The following is a 19,918-nucleotide window of genomic DNA, read 5'->3' as shown; positions in this document are numbered from 1 at the left end:
ACACGTCTGTGCAGAGGCCAAGGTCTGAGCTGGGGCGGGGGCTCACTGAAGGTCTCACAGGTCATAGCAGGCAGTTGGAGATTCTTCTAATCACAGAAGATACTGGAGGATTCTACCCACTGTGTGGGGCCAGAATTTTAAATTATGTAGGCTGCTGTGGGAGGTTAGGTCCTAAAGCCTTAGGTGCAGACTGGGTGCTCCCGAGGTGGCCCAAGCAGACCGTGGTGCCCTAGGTGGTGGCTGTGGAGAGGAAGGGACAAGTTCCACAGAGCGAGCTGGCAAGACATCTATCGTCAAGGTGCGGGAATGAGGCCAGGTCAGAATCAAGGGCGGCTCCTGCTTTTGACCTGAGTGGACAGGTGGAAGGGGTGCCACTTTCAGAGGCGAGAATGAGAAGAGAACATTTGGGAGCACAAACTCAAGAGCCCACTGGACACCTGAGGGTGCGGCTGGCTCTGAGTGAGGAGCCCTTGTGAAACCCCCAGGCTGGGACACTGGACCTCCATCGTGACCAGCAGGACCCTGACCCAAAGGCACAAGATAGTCCTGCTTCCCAGCTCAGCCAGAGCTCTCTGCCATCAGGAATGTCAGGATTCAGCAGGAGAAATGGAGCTGGGCTTGAGCTGACCAGTAGCCAGCTCCCAGGCCCTAGGGCCAGGCCAGCACAGCACCCAGGACAAACCCACACACCTACTGGCAGGAGGGAGCATGGGGTCAGGGCCCTCTGAGCCCTCAGCCTGAGCTGTAGCTCCTTTAAGTCCCTTGCTTCTGACTTCCCTTGGGAAAACGGAGGCAGCACCCTGCCCCACACCTATTTGTAGCTACATCTACAACTTGAGGGCTTTGTATAAATGTCAGGGATATCTCAATGCTCTAGATTTTAAACAGAATCAAAATACTATGATTTGTTATAACTTAAGAACCTCACTGTGCTTCAATAATTTTTTTTTTCCTTCTATGGCTGCCCCAAGGCATATGAAGCTCCAAGGCCAGGAATCAGAGCCAAGCTGGCAATGCTGGATACTTAACCCACTGTGAGGGGCTGGGGATCGAACCTGCGTCCCAGGGCTCCCAAGACGCCGCCTATCCCATTGTGCCACACCAGGAACTCCTGCTTCAACAATTAAACAGCCAGTTTGCCTGGTTGGGCCATGAAGAAAAGAAGGCCTTGGGATCTGCCTTGACCCCATCAGTGTCTTATGTCTGGGGAGGAGGGGAGGGCCACATCTGTCACTGTCCATACCCTTCACTGTAGCACAGGACAAATGGCCTTGTTTCTACCAGAGTCACCATGGAAGCCCAAGAAACCTGAGAAAAAAATACCTCTGACAAGTGAGAACTGTCCCTCCCATCTGACAGGAGAAAGCTGACCCCACCCTTGACAGGTGAGAGTTGACTCCAACCTGTGTAGGTGAGAACTGACCCCACTCTTGAAAAGTAAGGGCTGAGTTCTGATGACTCTGCTAGAGCCTGAGCCACAGCCAAGGCAGGTGCTGCGAGAGGAACAATGAGGTGGCCTCTGAGCGGGACGTGGTGGGGCTGGCGTGGGGTCAGAGTCCTCCAGGTCCAGTCAGGACAGGGTTCTGCCAAAGTCCAACTCTAGGGCCCAGGAAGGCAGGACTAAGGACACCCACTAGGCTCTGATCAGGGAGGTGTGGCTCCTCCCTGAAGCTTCCTTATGTCCCACTGTGAGCTCTGCTGCCAGGCCAACGCCCACCCTGTCTCCCGACTGGGCAAGGTGACCCATGAGGGGGCATCTGTGCAGCATGCTCCTGATGGGGACTGGCGCAGGACAGATGCTTGGGGAAGCACTGAACCACCATGTACCCTCCCTATGCCCATCACCGAATCCTGAGGGGCTGCCCGGGCTGGAGACCCAGCCAGGTGCCCTGGCAGGTCAGGGCAGAACTGGTGCGGACCTAGGGCTCACCTCCCGCAGGGGTATGATAAGGTGGCAAGCATCCTCCTCCTTGCTGGCGAAGCAGATGTAGTTGCTGGAGATAAACATCTGGCCGGGGATGTGCACCTTGTTGAATGGGGTCCATAGGGTGCAGCCCGTGTGGCCGTCCAGGCGCTCGTCCCTGGGCAGCCGGAATGTGGCCTGGTAGCACTCGTTCTTGGCTCGAGCATCCAGGTCTCTGGGGAAACCGAGGTGGGGTGGGAGGAAAGGGGACAAGAGGTGGGGTTAGCACACCCATGAGGGGGCCTCATACCCTGGGACTTGGGCTTGTGGGGTACCTCCTGGGACAAGTCGTGCCCAGGGATCTCAGAGTTTACTGAAACACACACCCCGAATGGTCAAGTAGTAAAATGCGGACATCCATGTGACCAGCATGCCCTTGAGATCTGATGGCTTTGGGAGGTTGACGGGGTGTGACGTGTCGCTCACATGGCACTGGGGGTGGGCGGTGCCCAGAGGGTCCCTGCACCTGCCCTGTTGCTTCTCACTAGGAAGAGCCAGCCCCACCTAGAAACCCAGACAAGGGCCTCCTGACAGGTGTGGCGTTAGGACTTAAACACAGAGTCTGTTGCTTAACAGAAACGCACACTTGCCAGTCTGGTTGCTGTGATGCAGGGGCCTGGTAACCTGTTCCCACCCCTGAGGTGGCCCTGTCCTTGTAAACATCCTCTCCCTCAGCTCCAGGGGGTCTGCTGGCAGCCCGAGATGGGCCTGGCAGCCACGGCTTGCTGAACAGTACCAGACACTATCCAGTCCGGCCCTGCTCATTTTCCTTCTGGAAGGTTCTGAAAGCCACCCTGTCACTCACATCAGGAGAGTGACATCCTTGGACAGCGTTCTGGTCCTGAAGGCGCACCCAAGAGTCTGGGCCTAGGTCACAGTCTCCGGGCACATGGGTGTGAATCTGGCTATGGGACCCTGGGGCTCATGGGCATCTCTGAGCTCCTGGCCTCCCTACGGGCTTCCTAGGAAGCTACTACAATGGAGGAGTGAGAACAGAAGTCCTTGGAGGGGCCGGCTGCAGTGATTTGTTCATCCGTTTGCTGATTCCCGCAGGCAGGGTGGCAGGGACCACAGACCTGCAGAAGGCCGTCTCCTGGGGTCTGGGGCTGGGGCCATTGGGTCCTGAAGAGAGCTCAGGCAGTGCCCCCTGAGCTGGGATTCCCTCAAGACTGCTGGATGTGGCCCCTGGCTCTAGGCGCTGGGGTGACTGTCCTAGGGCTCACCAGCCACCCGCCTGTGGCTAAGGGACTGGAGCCTGGGGCAAGTTACTCTACCTCTCTGTGTCCCACCTCCCTGTCTCACACCTAGGAGCCTGCGAGCACCTCCCCATCACGGGGCTGGGAGAGGCGATGCATGCAGAACCCCCTCCATATCGGCAGTAGGTTTTTTAGACCAACACCTCTGTGAATCTCCTGATGCCTCCCCCACCCCAACTGTGGAAACCACCCCTTTACCCAGCCCCCTTCCCACACAGGAAGCTTGGGTAGGGTGAAGAGGGTAGGTTCCTACTGCAGGAGGGCAGGCACCACGTACCGTTTCAGAGCCGAAATTTTCTTGTGCGGCTGGGGGGGCCTGGGCAGCGCCTTGTCCTCCAGGAAGCCCTCGCTGTCCAGCAGCTGCCGCATGGCCAGGTTAGCCAGCTGCTCCATGAGCTTGAAGGTCTCAGTGATGTTGAGGAACATGGAGAAGAAGAGCTCCTGGTCCCGGGTGTCCACCCGGATGCTCTCAGGGAACAGCAGTGTGGCGTTCTTCTCCAGCCGTGTGACGTCCACCCACCGCACCACCAGGCTCACTGGATGCCAGAGGGGATAGACAGACCATCGGTCACGCCAGCTGGAGGGCTATGTAGACAGGCTCCTGATTCCCACCTGTGCCCAGAACCCACCTGGAGAAGCCGGGCAGCATTTACCTGCCCAGGCCCACCAACGGTGCTTGAGCCTGATTATGCTGGGACATGAGCTTCGCCAGGAGAGACCTGGCCATCTTGGGCCAACCCAATGCTCAGTCCCAAGAATCTCCTCGGTTGGCATTCCTGTCATGGCGCAATGGAAATGAATCTAACTAGTATCCATGAGGATACGGGTTCGATCTCTGGCCTCGCTCAGTGGGTTGGGGATCCGGGGTTGCAGTGAGCTGTGGTGTGGGTTGCAGACATAGCTCGGATCTTGCATTGCTGTGGCTGTGGTATAGGTCAGCAGCTGCAGTTCCGATTTGACCCCTAGCCTGGGAACTTCCTTATGCCACAGGTGTAGACCTAAAACGCAAAAAAAAGAATCTCGTCTATGAAGGTTTGCCCGCTGAATGGCTGAAGGATGACATCATGAGCGAGAAGAGGTGAGCTAGCTGAGACTCTGGACATGAGAAGCCCCACCTGGCAAGGGTGCACTGATGTGGGAACAAGTCACTACATGGTGTGACCCGCACAGAGAGGACACTGGCCACTGCCCAGGAGACACAAGGGTGGGAGAAAGGCAGCCTCGCTGGGCCCACAAAAGGCAACACCAAAGGAGTTCCCGTTGGGGCACAGTGGAAATGAACCTGACTAGGATCCATAAATAGCTGACACCCTGGGGGCTCTTTCTGGGGTGACACAGCAGCAGAGGGGGCTGGCTGGGCATCTGCCTGGCATCCTGAGGCCAGGGCTTCCAGTGGGGAGGCCTGTGCCCTCCACATCCAAGGCACCGTGTAACCTGCAGCGATGACGTGCGCCCTCGCATACCTGACTTGAAGGAGGGGCTGCTCTGGGCAGAGTCACTCTGTGAAGAACCGTGCTGGCTGATGCAAAAGGGACAGGAGCTCCCAAGAGCCACGTGATGCCTGGTTCAAGTCTGGGCGATCTGGTAATAGGCCACTGGGTTGTGGGGAGGCCCTCCAGACGGGGAGGGGGACAGATTATCCAGGGGCCGGGAGCCTCGGGAACTCTGGTGGTCTGGGGAGGTGGGACAGCTTCTGGAGGTGAGGTCAGGTCAGGAGGGAGGTGACAGCAGAGGAGCTGAGGATGATGGAACCAGCTGGGGGAGTGCAGGGGATGCTCCTGTCACCTACACTCACCCTCCTTGCCCAGCAGGAAGGAGTAGAAGCACAGGTGGTTGACAGTCAGGTAGAGCCAGCCCTGCCGGGGCACATGGCCCTTCCAGTAGCTGCAGGAGTAGTAGTTGACCAGCTTCTCCCCCTCGGGCATCCCAAACTGCTTCCGCATCTTCAGCTCGGCCTCCTTGAACTTCCCAGGGTCCTCGTCTCCCTGGGGCTGCAGGTTCTTGTTCTCTTCTGCGATGATGCCCTATAGGACAGGGGGACTGGTTCCTGGCAGGCCCATGGGTTCCCACGGCCCCAGGGAACTCAGGCGGTGGGACTCTTGGATGTTGGCCCAAGGGCCACAGGCAGGTAGGTCCTGTCAGCTACTCTGGGTGGTACACGTTCGAGGCACGCAGTCAAGGCCCATGGTTGAGGTCCATGGTCAAGGCACACACAGGGTCAGACACATGCTGGGCAAGTTCCCCTACCTCTCTGAGCTATTATCACTCAGAGCAAGGATTTTTAAATTAACATTTTAGTTATTTTAATGTAAATATCTGAAAAATATATCAATACGGTAAACACACACACACAAATAGTAGACAAGTATGTTCAGTGAGAAAGGAGGCTCCATTCATTTTCCCCCCTGTTGTAGCCACTTAGCTGCCTTCCTCCCAGACATGTAGGCACTGGTGCACCTCTAGGCAAATACACACTGTCTGCTCTTTCTTTACCCGAATGCAGCCTCGCTGTGGCACTGCTCTGTGAAGTGCATTGCTTCACGGTCCTGGGGGACAATCTGTATTTGACCCTGCCCCACCCCCCATACCACCAGGGGCTCCTTGCCTCTTGCTGGAGCTCACAGAGCAGCTTCAGGACCCAGCCGGCTCAGAGTGTCTCTATGCTGGGTCCTGCTAGCATCTTCACTGGGCTCAGGGTACCCAGAGACATGTACCTGGGCCAACAGCCAGCCCCAGACCTCCTGGGGTAAAACAAGTTCTCAACGCACTCAGCTCAATATGTACATGCACGTTTTCCAGGAGGATGATCACTTGATAAACTAAGGGAACTCAAGGCAAGGGGTGTGGCCCTGGCGGCTGTTTCTGTTGAGCCTCCTGGCAGCCTCGAGCTCCTCCATCCATGGGCAGGCAGAAGAGCCAGGATTTGAGGCGAGGACCCAGAGGTGAGGTGTCCCCCCATCTCAGTACAGCCAGCACGACTATGTTGCAACTCTGACATCTCCTCTCTCTCAAGCTGCCTGTGGTGTCTCCCCAGGAAACCACTGCAGGAATTAGCTCTATGCCTGGGAACGATGTTCTGACAAAGCACCCTCCTCATTATTAAGGCCCTGCCTCCGTCTTCTGCTGTCCTCAACTGGACCCACCAGCGGAAAGCACAAGGGGGGCCCCAGAGAGCCTGTGGACCATCACTGGTGCCCTGTCCCTTCAGGCCACCTTCCTGGGTCTCAGCTGGCAGCACCTCATTCCCCTCGGCTACACCTGGGAGACCCGTGACCTCTGCTTTGAATGTCCCTCTGCTTTCTCCATTGGACTCTACTCAGGAGTAATGGTCCCCACCAATGGAAATGAACGGTCTGCCTCACAGGATTGGGATTTTGTTTGTTGGCTGATAGAAGCGAACTGTAAAAATCAAAGGGCAGGAGCTCCCGTAGTGGCGCAGTGGTTAATGAATCCGACTAGGAACCATGAGGTTGTGGGTTCAGTCCCTGCCCTTGCTCAGTGGGTTAATGATCCAGCGTTGCCGTGAGCTGTGGTGTAGGTTGCAGACATGGCTCGGATCCCGCGTTGCTGTGGCTCTGGCGTAGGCCGGTGGCTACAGCCCTGATTCGACCCCTAGCCTGGGAACCTCCATATGCCGCGGGAGCAGCCCAAAGAAATAGCAAAAAGACAAAAAAAAAAAAAAAAAAAAATCAAAGGACAGATCTGAAATTACTGATTCAATTTTTACAATAGTTTCAGGCCTGTTCAGGTTTCCTATTTCTTTCTCAGTCTCAATTCAAGTTATGTAGTAGACCGAATAATAGTCTCCCAAAGATGCTGAAATCATAACACCCAGAAGGGAGGAGACTAATTGACTGACTGAAGATGCCATGCTGCTGGTATTAAAGAGGAAGGAAGGAGGAGTTCCCACTGTGGCACAGTGGGTTAAGAAACTGACTGGAGCGGCTTGGGTCACTGCTGAGGTGTGGGTTTGATTCCTAGCCTGGCGCAGTGGGTTAAAGGAGCCGGTGTTGCTGCAGCTACAGTATGGGTGGCAGCTGTGGCTCCAATTCAGTCCCTGGCCTGGGAACTTCCATATGCTGAGGGTGTGGCCATTAAAAAAAACAACAAAAAATTTTGTGCTTTAATTTAAAAAAAGAGGAAGGGGCCAAGAACCATGGAATACAAGGTTCCTAAAAGCTGCAAAAGTCAAGGAAATGGATTCTCCCCTCAGAGCCTACAGAAGGAACACTGCCCTGCCAACACCTTGATTTTAGCCTGTGAGATCCATTTCTGACTTCTAACCTCCAGAACTCAGATAAGGAGTCTGTGTTGTTTTAAACCACTAAGTTTATGGCAATCTGTTATAGTAGAAACTGGACACTAAATCACATTATTTTATTTGTTTTTAGGCAAGAAATAGATTTATTAAGATGGGACGCTTGTGAGAGATGCAAGTGGGCAGGCAAGGAAGCTCTGCTTAAAACATTATTTTAAAAAAGTGGCTATCTTGTCTCAAGTCTTAAATTTATGGATTTAAAGCTGCTTATGGCATTCTCTCTCTCTCTTTTTTAACCCTGCTTTGTTAAAAGCGCTCTCATGTTTCATTTCCAGCATTGCTCATTTGAGGTTTCTCTCTTTTGTCCTGGATCACTTTTGCCACAGGTTTATTTACATTTGAGAGCTGCTTTTGGATCTGTTGCTCCTCCGTGTCATTCCTTCATTTTCTATGGAATTAACTTCTGCCTTTTGTTACAGACATACCCTGGAGATACTGTGGGTTCAGTTCTGAACCACGGCAATAAAGTCAGTATCAAATTAAAGTGAGTCACATGAATTTTTTGGTTCCCCAGGGCATACAAAAGTTATGTTTACACTGTCCTGTGGCTTATTAAATATGTCACAGCATTACATCTTAAAAAAATAAGGTACCCATCTTAATTAAAAAATACTTTATTGCTAAGAAATACCTACCATCATCTGCACCTTCAGTGAGTAGTTATCTTTCTGTGATAACTGCATTCCTTCTTTCTAATTCCCCAGCTTCTCTGGTGTTCTTCTAACTTACTGAGTTGGACATCTGACTCATTAATTCTCACCCTTTCTTCTTTTTGTCATATTATAAAAATAAGATTTAAGGCTTTAAATTTCCTTCTCTGTGCTGCTTTTGCTGCATCACACAAATTCTGATGTAAAGTAGTATTTCCAGAATTGTTCAGTTCTTAGTATCTTCCTTTTTGGGGGGCTTTTTGTCTTTTTAGGGCTACACCCGCGACATATGGAGGTTCCCAGGCTAAGGGTCCAATTGGAACTGTAGTGGCTGGCCTATGCCACAGCCACAGGAACGTGGGATCCAAGCCACGTCTGCGACCTATACCACAGCTCATGGCAATGCTGGATCCTTAACCCACTGAGGGAGGCCAGGGATCAAACCCACATCCTCATGGATCCTAGTCAGGTGCACTAACCGCTAAGCCACGACAGGAGCTCCTCCAGTACTTATAATTTCCATTTTTGCTTTGCCCCATCTAGAACTTTGTTCTGATTTGTTGATTAGTTTGTTGGGGCCTACCATAAGAGAAACATTTAATAAGTTGCTGTTATTATTACTATTGCCTAGCTAGCTCATTAGGAGAGTGAAGGCTTCCCTCTGCTCCCTTTGCCTGTTTTCCTGGAGCTAGAAATCGGCCCTCCCTGAACCCCAAGTGCATGGAGAACTGCTGAGGAACTCTTAGGCTACCCGCCCAGGGCTAGGAGGTTCTGGCGTAATAGAGTCACAGGGGATGTTGCCCAAAGTAAGTCTGCATCATCAACCTTTGGCTCAGTAAGAGTCCTCTGAAGAATCTACCCTAAGGCTATAATCTAACAGAAAGAAAAAGACACACATACACTCAGATTATAATGTTAACTATTCCCTAAGGAGGAAGCAACCTAAATATCATCGTGATAAAAACTTTTACATATTGCTAAAATCTTCAAAATTATTTTGAAAGCTGTAAAATTTTCCACTAAGAATACCACACATGACTGACTAAGGCCTCAGAATAGAGAATGCTCAGCACAGTGTTCACATAGAAAGTACTCAACGAATGCTATGCTAGCAGTATTAGCACTCTCATTTTGCAGAGGCAAGAACAGCTACTTCCCCTCTTACCATGGGACTGGGAGGAAATGTTTCCAGTTTTTTTTTTTTTTTTGCTGACAGTGTTGCAGAGAACATCCTGAGACACACATCCTTCTGCACATATGAATACACTGTAGGGTAAATTTCAAAAATGGACTTGCTGGGTCAAAGTGTCTGTGCATTTTGAAGTAATGTGAGTTTTATAACAAAAACACACTTCAAACTATTCTATCATTTCCAACTTCTTCCTCGTTTGGCCAAGGAACTGGCCATCAGAGTTGTGTATCTGCATATTTGCTCTAAGGCCCTTTGCAGGGAATGGAAACCCCCAGCTAAGCTTAGTCAGACACCAGGGGCTGGCCAGAACATGGGGCCTGCACACAAGTTCAAGTACCCCTTTCAACATCAAGGGAACTGGATCCACTTCGTTTCCATCTCTGTTTAAAAGACCTACACCATGCTGCCTGAATGTCGTTGAAGATAACCTAGGAGAATACTGCTAGCCCAGAGAAGAGAGTAAGAACCAGGAGTGGAAAGTGAATCTTACATGTATCTTGCCCTTGACGAACGTGGTAATATCCTCCTCATTGTCAAAGATGGACAGAGTCTGAAGTAAGTTGTTTTCCAGCCATTCCCAGTGTTTTGTGATTTCTTTGCGGGAAGAACCTAGGGGAGGTTTGGTGGGGGGAAGAAAAGGAAAATCATAAAATTATCAGGCCTTAAACATAAACTCAGGGAGTTCCCATTGTGGCTCAGCAGTAATGAACCTGACTAGTATCCATGAGGACACAGGTTCGATCCCTGGCCTCGCTCAGTGGGCTAAGGATACAGCATGGCTGTGAGCTATGGTGTAGGTCGCAGATACAGCTCGAATCTGGGGTTGCTGTGGCTGTGGTGTAGGCCGGAAGCTGCAGCTCCGATACAACCTCTAGCCTGGGAACTTCCATATACCATGGGTGTGGCCCTAAGAAGAAAACAAAAAACAAAACAAAACAAAAAACTCAAGGAGAGATTAAAATGTATGACCTAATTTGCTATATACCCAAGGGACTACAGTCTTAGAGCTGCTTACTCTTTCCTTAAATTTTATAGCAAAAGTCATAAATGGTCCCAATAAAAACAAAAACACAACAAAAATTCAGATAGACTTACAAAATCACGAGGAAAATAAAGCCTCAACTTTCCTCTAATACCAAGAGTGAGAGCGACCGCTAGTTTCCTCTGGGTCCTCCCAGATAGAAGTCTACACACCTGCAGGTTTGCTTACTTATTTTTCTTCGATAAAAGGACTTGATAAAGTCTTCCACATAAAGGCGATTAGCCAAACGCGGTCAGACTTGGCATAAGGGACTGCAGCTCCCCTGAGAAGCCACGCATCCAGGGAGAGCAGCTGGAGCTTCCCGCAGCTCTAGGCAGCTGGCTGGCTGGTTTTTACTGGGCAGACCAGAGACTCCCGTCCCTCTCTCTCAAGCCAAGTGCCCCACTGGGCCTTTGCCTGCAATGCTCCTCCTCCTCAACCCAGTACACATCCCAGCCGGGATCCTGTCTCCTCCAGGATCCCCTGTCTGGCCTTTTTGGATTCAGGCTGGCCCCCAGTGTCCCCCCCAGCTAGAAGGGGGTCCCAGTCCTCCTTGGGGAGGGGCCCCCAAAGGCACTGAAAACCCATGGAAATGGAAACCCCAGAGAGGCAGCCCAATGCCACTCCCAAAGAGTGAGGCAGCAGTTTTCTCTGCCTTTGTCAAGGAATTGGGAAAAGGGGCTCCAGAAGGAGGAGTGAGGGGATGAGCAAAGTCCCTGCCTGGCCTATCTTCTCCGCCCCCTGACGCCCCATTTTTGGGGGCTTTTCATGTGCCTGGCATGAGGTTTGCATTTAACTCTTTCTTTCTTTTTTTTGGCTGTGCCTGCAGCATGTGGAAGTTCCCGGCCAGGGATTGAACCTGTGCCACAGCACTGACTCAAGCTATGGGTCCTTAACCACTAGGCTACCAGGGAACTCCAAGAACTCCTTCTTGAATGAATTAATGCAAGAATAAGAAAAGGAGTGAAGGCTCTGCTTCCTTCTTAGTGCCCTGGGGTGGGGCAGTCTGTAGGCTGCAAGCACCTAGAAGGCCCAGCTGATTCCCAGACCATGGAAAGGCCCATACGCTCAGCACAGAGGGAGCCTTAGTGAAGACACGAGCCCAGCAGGGCTGTGGACCACAGACATGTTTTGCTGGGCACCCCATTCTTTCCTTCTTGGCTACAGCTCTCCCACTAGCGGAAGACTCAGCCTTGACCCCAACCTGGCCAGGCCAAGCTAGTCCCTGTCGTCTCCTCCAGCCCATGCACCTGCTCACTGCTCTGTCGCACATGAGTCCAGCCTGTATGGTTAAGGTTGACTTGTTTGCTTCTTTACATTTACCAGCAGCTCACTATCCTAACAAGCAATTCCTCAGAAAGACCCTCCCCCATGAGCCTGTGGGAGCCTGTGGAGATGATTAAACCCGGACTCATACAACTAAGAGCGATAATCATGACAACAATTAATCATAAACAGAAATTCCTCCTGGAAGTTCCTAAACCATCCATAATTTCTTTCATTTTTCTCTGCATATCTATTAAGGCATCTTTTCCCAGGGACACAGAGGCCAAGGTCTAGCTGTTAGGGAAAGGGATCTCACTCTCGCTCGCTCTTTTTGCCAAGAACCTCTATTTGAATTTGGAAGTTGAATTTGCCTGTGATACAACTCTACTGTGTTACTCCCTCTCACACGCAGCCCACAACAGAGGAATCTTGTCTCCGATGAAGACTGTGTGCCTCTGTCTGCACTTTAATAATAAACATTCATACATATTCACTTAAAAGAATTATTAGTTAAAAGCAATTCCATCTTCATTTAGTACTAAGTAAGTACAAATCATGCTATCTATAAGTCAGGCACTGGGAATAAAAAATATCATAGCTGATTAAATTCTTAAGTGCTATTTCTGCCTTCCAGAACTCTTCATGGATTCTCTTGATTCTTAGAGTACCTCAGAGACAGGTACTTCATTATTTTCATTTTATAGGATGAAGCTGAGGCACAGAGAGGTTGAGTAAGTTGCCCAGGTCACCTAGCTGGGAAGAGACTAAACCCTAATGCTAATCCAGGCTGCCTGGTGCAGAGCCGGCCCACACCCTCAGGGAGTCGCTGGTCCAGTGGGCGAGCCGGCGCGTCTTCAGTGCCAAAGTATCGGTGGAGATGAGGAAAGTCCAGGGGGTAAGCGGGCGGGTATGTGGGGCTGTGACATCTGGGAAGGTTTTCCCTAGGATGGGACATCTGGGCAGGGACTCAACAGAGCAGGAGGAGGTGATGTGGACGTGGGGGGGACGCTGCAGGTCCACCAGCCAGGACAGGAGTGGTTAAGAACTTAGGCCCCGCTGGTGCCCTGTCTGGCTGAAGGCCAGGTGTGAGCTGGGGGTGGGGGGAGGAGGACAGAAACGGGGGCAGGCAGACCCTGAAAGCCCTTTAACGGCCAGCTAAGGAGTCAGGGTTCCCTGGCAGGTGTCAGTGGGATGGTATCCGGCTTGGAGAGCTGAAGAGATGGGGTGGGCAAAGGAGGGAGGCCTGGGCAGAGGCCAGCACAGGTGAGCCCAGGGCCTGACCAGGGCAGGGGCTCTACCTTTCACCAGGGTCCCTCCCCAGGCCCTGATGCCACCAGTGGGGTTCCCAGCTGGCCCCCCCTCTCCCCACAGAGAGGCTGCTCTCACTGCCACTGCCCCCATCCCACTGCTCCCCGAGAAGGAACACCCTGAGACAAAGATGAATATCCCCAGGGACCATTTTACTTTACTTATTTTTTATTTTTTTGCTTTTTAGGGCTGCACCAGCAGCATACGGAGGTTGCCAGGCTAGGGGTCGAATTGGCGCTACAGCTGCCAGCCTACACCACAGCCACAGCAACACCAGATCCGAGCCTCATCTTCGACTTACACCACAGCTCATGGCAACACCGGATCCTTAACCCACTGAGCAAGGCCAGGGATCGAACCTGCAACCTCATGGTTCCTAGTCGGATTCCTTTCCTCTGTGCCACTATGGAAACTCCCTCAAGGGTCCATTTTAGGGCAAAGCCCAGGCACACACCACAGGAAAGCCTCTCGCTCCTGCAAGCACCCCACTCAGGCTCTACAACCGGGAGAGCAGGGAGCCTATAAAGTTTTCCGCTCGACTTTGTGCAAACTCAGCTTTCTAAGCCTTCATTTATTCATTCACACAAAGATGGAAGACACCTGTGTCTAGGGCTCAGTGAGGAAGACGACGGCCTCCTAGCCCAGCACCCATCTGTAAGCAGAGGCTGTGCCTGGTCTGGTGTCTTCAGGCCTGACCCGCACTGCCCCGGGCTGGGGTCCAGCTGTGAACATTCTCGTCACTTCTTCTCAGGTCTCTGAGGAAAATCATTATCCCGGGGGACAGTGACACTGGCTTCTAGCACAGAGAGGTACTCAGCACAATGGAAAGGAACAGGTGCTCTGGTCTGATCTGCAGTTCTGTGTGACCCTGGGCAGGTCACTCACACCTCTGGGCCATAGTTACCTCATCTTCAAAAGAGGGAAAACCAAAGTTCTACCTTCCAGAAATGCTGGGAGCTTTCTGTGCGGGGCATGCAGGAAGCGCTGTCTGTGTGTGGTGCCCACTGGAAGGGGACTTCCTCCTGGACTCCCGGGAGGCAGGACGTGTCCTCTTCAGAGGACAACTATGGCTGGTTCTCCTTCCTCACAGGTTATGTTCTACAGGCTGGATTTGCCAATGCTGTTCCTAGGGCAGGGCTAAGTTCCTGTGAGCCTCTGGCCCCAGCATTTCCATCAACCGATCAATACGCTACTTTGTCTTATATGTCTTTCTGTTTAAAGGCACCCTATTATTTATATATATATATATTTTGCTACACCCATGACATGTGGAAGTTCCCAGGCTGGGGAATGAACCTGTGTCACAGCAACGACCTGAGCCGCTGCTGTGACAATGTCAAATCCTTAACCTGCTGCACTACAAGGGAAGTCTCTTTAATATATGTTTTTAATACCCTAGCATTGAACTCACCGCCAGCAGCGCTGTAACTCATGCCTGAAGGAAGTTCATCTGACTTGCATTTTCTCCTTAAGGCACGTCATGGTTTTTCACACTTAAAAACATCACACAGCACCTCAGCACTGTTTGGGGCCATTTATTTTTTTTAATTAAAAAAAATTTTTTTTCTTTTCTTTTCAGGGTGGCACCTGCAGCATATGGAAGTTCCCAGGCTAGGAGGTGAATCAGAGCTGCAGCTGCTGGCCTATACCACAGCCACAGGCATGCAGGATACAAGCTGCAACTGTGACCTGTGCCACAACTTATGGCAATGTCGGATCCTTAACCCACTGAGCAAAGCCAGGGACTGAACCTGCATCCTCATGCACACCATGTAGGGTTCTTAACCTGCTAAGCCACAATGGGAACGCCTGTTTTGGACCATTTTAAACAGCAAAGTCACCAATAAAAACCACAAAAATGCAAAAAGTATGGCACTTAGACTTCTGAAAGGAGAGTTGTTTATGGTTTGGGAGCTGAAACAAAAAGGCAGAAGAGGAGTTCCTGTCATGGCTCAGCAGAAACAAATCTGACGAGTATCCATGAGGACACAGGTTCGATCCCTGGCCTTGCTCAGTGTTAAAGATCCGGCGTTGCCCTGAGCTGCAGTGTAGGCCACAGATGCGGCTTGGATCAAGCACTGCTGTGGCTGTTGCCGTGGCTACCAGCTACAGCTCCGATTCGACTCCTAGCCTGAGAACCTCCATATGCTGCGGATGTGGCCCTAAAAAGACAAAAAAAAAAAAAGAAGGCAGAAGGAAGCCTTGTTCCACCTCAGCTGGGAACCTGTCTGGTGACTCAAATTTTTCACGGCTCTGTACATGGACATTCCCAAAAATGTCCACAAATGACCCCCTGAAATGGTTCGATGTGGGATCTGAGCTCCCAGACCAGGTACCGAACCCCAGTCGCAGTGGTGAAAGTACTGAGTCCTAACCACTAGACCACCAGGGAACTCCTCAGATAACATTTAGGGAGTAGGCAGATTCAAAAATATGTAGTCCACGAATAATGACTGTCTCCACCTTGAGAAAAGGTTAGCAGAACGGAGACACTGCCCAAGGCTGAGCTCTCGGAGAGGCACAGGGCTTTGTGGGGCCCATCCGAGCACAGCGGAGTGGCCTTCCTAAGCTGGGTGCTGGCCTGGGCTGTGCTGTGGCAATGAGGGGACAGCATTGGATTCTCAGTAGGTCATGTCCAACCCAGGAATGTAGGCTGTGTCCCCTCCCTCTCTGGGGCAGGTCCAGCCCAGCACCCCTTGTGATTCAGGGCACCTACCGCATGCCACTGTCCAGTAGACCTGAGAGTCCTGGGTCTGGTGCAGGATACGGTAAGGGGCCACCCGGGCGCTAGAGTCCAGCACCACGTCCAAGGTGCCCACGAGAAGACCTGGCAACAGGGCAGAGAGAGAGAGGAGGTTGAGGGAGGACTGTTGCTGAGAGCTGAGCCTGGTGCAAGCAGCCAGGTCAGCAGTATGGCTCCTGAAGTCCCATCTCAGAGGGGGGACCACCTTGTATCACCCTGGTCTGTTCAATTACTTCTTTTTCCTCAAAGGCCTTCAGCTGGTATCTGATACTTATCAAAAAAACTCCCTCCTACTTCTTCCTGGAAGCTTCTGCTTATCCTCCTGACACTTGCAGGCAGGGGCAGATGCAGGTTTTATGGGCCCAAAGCTTATACACTCTGGGGGGAGTCTTCTTCAAGTAAAATGCAAACAAGGTTTGGAAAACAAGTATTTCTTTTCTCTTCTTTTTTTAGGCCGCACCCTCAGCACATGGAGGTTCCCAGGCTAGGGGTTGAATTGGAGCTGTTGCCACCGGCCTACACCACAGCCACAGCTACACAGAATCCAGCTGAGTCTGCGATCCACACCACAGCTCATGGAAACACCAGATCCTTAACCCACCGAGTGAGGCCAGGGATCAAACCCACGTCCTCATGGATCCTAGCTGGGTTTGTTTCCACTGGGCCACACTGGGAACTCCTGGAAAACAAGTATTTCTTAAGAAAGCACAACAGTTACAATGAAAAACCAAACCAAACCACAAACATCACCAAATCCAGAAAAATAATACAATGTGTCTTATTAACTGCCAGACACATCTCTTAAGATGTTTTCTCTCACATTTTTGGCCTTGTATCCTTATGTCTTTTTCATAAGACAATGATTTTGTAACATCATTTTCCGCATCAACAACAGGAAGATAATGGAGCCTCAAAACTCACGACTGAATATGTAAATTTTAAGAACTGTCCAATTTAGGAAAACATTGATCCATTTTTTCCCATCTCTGAACTGAAGCATTTTAGAGTATTTCAAGTCTTCCTTCTCATCAGGCACACCCTTTGACAATGTCCCTATTTCCCCAACGAATTAGAGGAAATGTCTACCTTTACCACTGTTTGATGCACTCCTCTTCATTAACTGAATTATCAGGCTACAGAAAAGCCTGTTCATTGTTCCTAGTTGAAACTTATTTTTTCCTTTTAATGAAATGGTACTTTTGTTATGATCTGAAAATATTTTGTTACCATTTTCCTGTTGCTATCAGAATAGTTTCTATTGATTTTATTGCTTAACTTGAACACTCCTGTTCATATTCCATTTTTTTTCTGTCTTTTTTCTTTTTAGGGCTTTTCTCTCACATAAGGAGGTTCCCAAGCTAGGGGCTGAATCGGAGCTGCAGCCGCTGGCCTATGCCGCAGCCGCAGCAACGCAGGATCCGAGTGACCCACACCATAGCTCATGGCAATGCTGGATCCTTAACCCACTGACCAAGGCCAGGGATCAAACCTGCAACCTCCTGGTTCCTAGTCGGATTCATTTCTGATGCGCCACATGGGAACTCCTAACTGCAAGGTTATAAAATGTCTCTCTAAATTGCAGTTAAAGTGGCATATTCAAGCATTAGTGTCTGGAGAAAAGTTTTTAAAAACTTTTTTTTTTGTCTTTTTAGGGCCGCACCCACAGCATATGGAAGTTCCCAGGCTAGGGGTCTAATCAGAGCTGTAGTCACTGGCCTATGCCAGAGCCACAGTAATGCCAGATCCAAGCCGCGTCTGCAACCTACATCACAGCTCATGGCAACTACTGACTGGTATCCATGAGGACATGGATTCGATCCCTGGCCTCACTGTGAGCTGTAGTGTATGTAGGTTGCAGACACGGCTCGGAGCCTGCATTGCTGTGGCTCTGGCATAGGCCGGTGGCAACAGCTCCAATTCAACCTCTAGCCTGGGAACCTCCATATGCTGCGGGCATGGCCCTAAAAACACACACACAAAATTTTTTTTCATTTTAATTTTTACTCTTCCTGTTGAGGTTTCTCTTCTAGTTCAAGAAATTTTAATTCCTATATTGCTGGCATATCCATATTGCACTTAAAACTTTTTAAGCTCGTCACACTCAGACTCTCCAATGTTTTAAAAAGACAGCTTGAATAAAACCACATGACTAACTGTTCCTCCCCCAAGCACACAGCATTCAGGAAGCCATGATGTCTCTAAAGGCACAGGGAAGGCCATGGCAGAGGCCACAGCAGGACTCACCAAACCTAGCTGAACAGAGAGTTCAAGGAGCAGTTCCCTGGGGAGACCTGGGGAGCTCTGCCTTGGGGCCAAGGAGAGGTGAGTGTAGTGGAAAGGGCCTTCCTTGCACAGGAAGGGAGAGCACAGAGGGACCCACCCACCTGCTGAGATGACCTGTGAAAACTCAGAGCAGGCACTGGAATCTGACACACCAGTACGCTGATGCAACCAAAGCTGCTAGCCACCCAAGCCTTGCTTTCCTGCATGGGCTTGGAGTAGCCTGCGGTTGACCATTGGTCAGTCTTTCTAGAGGCGCTGCTGTCTAACCTCCTCTGAACAGCCTAGTCTAGGAGGCAGATCCAGCACCGGCTCCTGTGATTCTAGAGGCTGTGGGCAGGGAGCTCAAAACACTGAAGGGAACAGTTTTCTTGAGAATGGTACAGTCTCTTCCACATCAGGAGATGTGACTGGGGAGGCAGGGGAAGAGGTCTCCCGTGGGAGGCCTCTGTCTGCATGTGGCAGGACTGTATTAGTTGTTAACGTTTAAAATTAGGACATTTCAAAGAAAATTCTCTTGATAATTGGAAGACCTGGCAACACTGGGCCTGAGGTCCTGAATGGCAACAGTAGGCCACTGGAGGACTGCAGGCACTGGTCTGGCCCTAAGACTGACCCAGTTCTGCCCGAGCAGTGCGTCGGGGCAGGTCCTGGAGCGTGAGGGACTTGGGACAACACCTGTAGAGGGAACCCACACGTGGACATCCTCTGCCACACACCCCAGAAGGTGCCTGTCTGGTCCAGTCCTGGGTGGTGTCCAGACGGGCAGAGGCACCTTGGCTAGTTCTCCAGAACACAAAGACTGGTAATGTGGCTAAGTCTCGGTCTGCAGCCCCATCACACCAAGAAGCAGGAAAGGTGGGTGAGAAGCTGGAGGGATGGGGGCCCAAACCCAGGAGCAGCTCGGAGGAACTCTGATTTTGCTAAAAAGGTAATTCTTTGGTGAACTGGGAATGAAGGAGGCCAAAGGAAACGAATGCTTGTGTCACTTGCCCCCTCCGAGGCACTTAGGGAAACTGAGGCAGAGGACAGGAAGATCTTTCGGACTTCCAGCTGGGAAATCCCATTCCAGGAAGCTGCACACGCCTCCGCTAAGCTCCGGGAAGCTCACAGGCAGCCGATGGGCAGAGGCCGCCGCCAGCCTTCTCCCGGCAGCCCTGGCTGACGGAGGTCTCCCCACTAGCCATCTAAATCAAGTGCATCTGTCTGGCTGAACCTCCGACCCGGTCCTCACCTCGCGCCACCGCGCCCGGTCCCTGCGTCCCACCCCCGGTGCGCATTCCCACCTCCCGCCCCCACTGGGGCCGGGCCTCGCGTCCCCAGGCCCCGCAGCGCGCGCTGACCTGCGCGTCCGCAGGGACGCGCCGAGGCCCGGCCTGTCCCGGGGGTGTTGCCCCGTTCCCCGCCGCCCGGCGCGCCCTCCTCGCCCGGATCGCGGCGGCGCTCACAGGCCCGGCCGCGGCGCGCCTCTCACCCGTGAGCCCGCCGCCCTTGCCGTGGCCCCGGCGCCGCTGCAGCACAAAGAAGGGGTTGGCCCGCTCCGTCACCCACAGCGCGTTGGCCACCAGCACCTCCTCCGGGCCCAGCCACATCGTGCGACCGCTCGCACAGGGCCGAGGCCGGCCAGGCGGAAGAGCCGCCACCGACGCCGCGCAGAGCTTTGCGGGCCGGGCGGGGCGGGGCGGGGCGAGCGGGCGGCGCCCCCTGGCGGCCGCGGGAACCAACAGGACCTCCGCGCTCTCTGGGCGCTCAGCTCTCCCTTTCCGGCCGGCCCCGCCCACTCCCCCCCGGCCTCCGGCCACAGGGTTACTTAACCCGCTGTGTCCGTCTACCACTCTTTCTCCCCACAGGCCCCAGTGCTCAGTTCACTCCCCGGGCCTTGGGACTTTGGTCAGATTGTCTGAGTTCACAGTGCGCAGAC

The 19,918-nt window shown here is 52.1% G+C and overlaps 1 protein-coding gene across 2 annotated transcripts in view; it reads right to left on the bottom strand.

Annotated features, from left to right (window-relative positions):
• Positions 1 to 19,670, bottom strand: part of TBC1D9B (TBC1 domain family member 9B) — a 50,491-nt gene extending 30,821 nt beyond the window's left edge. For both annotated transcript variants that reach the window (XM_003123648.5, XM_003123647.5), the window contains exons 1-6: positions 19,472 to 19,670; positions 15,691 to 15,801; positions 9,870 to 9,988; positions 5,015 to 5,243; positions 3,497 to 3,755; positions 1,931 to 2,138 (exon numbers count right to left, since the gene is read on the bottom strand). In XM_003123648.5, the coding sequence (XP_003123696.2) occupies positions 1,931 to 2,138; positions 3,497 to 3,755; positions 5,015 to 5,243; positions 9,870 to 9,988; positions 15,691 to 15,801; positions 19,472 to 19,589 (1,044 nt within the window). In that variant the 5' untranslated portion in view covers positions 19,590 to 19,670. The remainder of the gene's footprint in view (positions 1 to 1,930; positions 2,139 to 3,496; positions 3,756 to 5,014; positions 5,244 to 9,869; positions 9,989 to 15,690; positions 15,802 to 19,471) is intronic.
• Positions 19,671 to 19,918: the final 248 nt, after the last annotated feature.

This window comes from Sus scrofa, chromosome 2, assembly GCF_054392235.1.
Source record: "Sus scrofa isolate SSC_HxYL_T2T_F1_AM1 chromosome 2, Sscrofa_HxYL_maternal_Yorkshire_Landrace_v2.0, whole genome shotgun sequence".
In the NCBI taxonomy this organism is placed as follows: domain Eukaryota; kingdom Metazoa; phylum Chordata; class Mammalia; order Artiodactyla; family Suidae; genus Sus; species Sus scrofa.
This window is presented reverse-complemented; position numbering and strand designations above follow the sequence as displayed.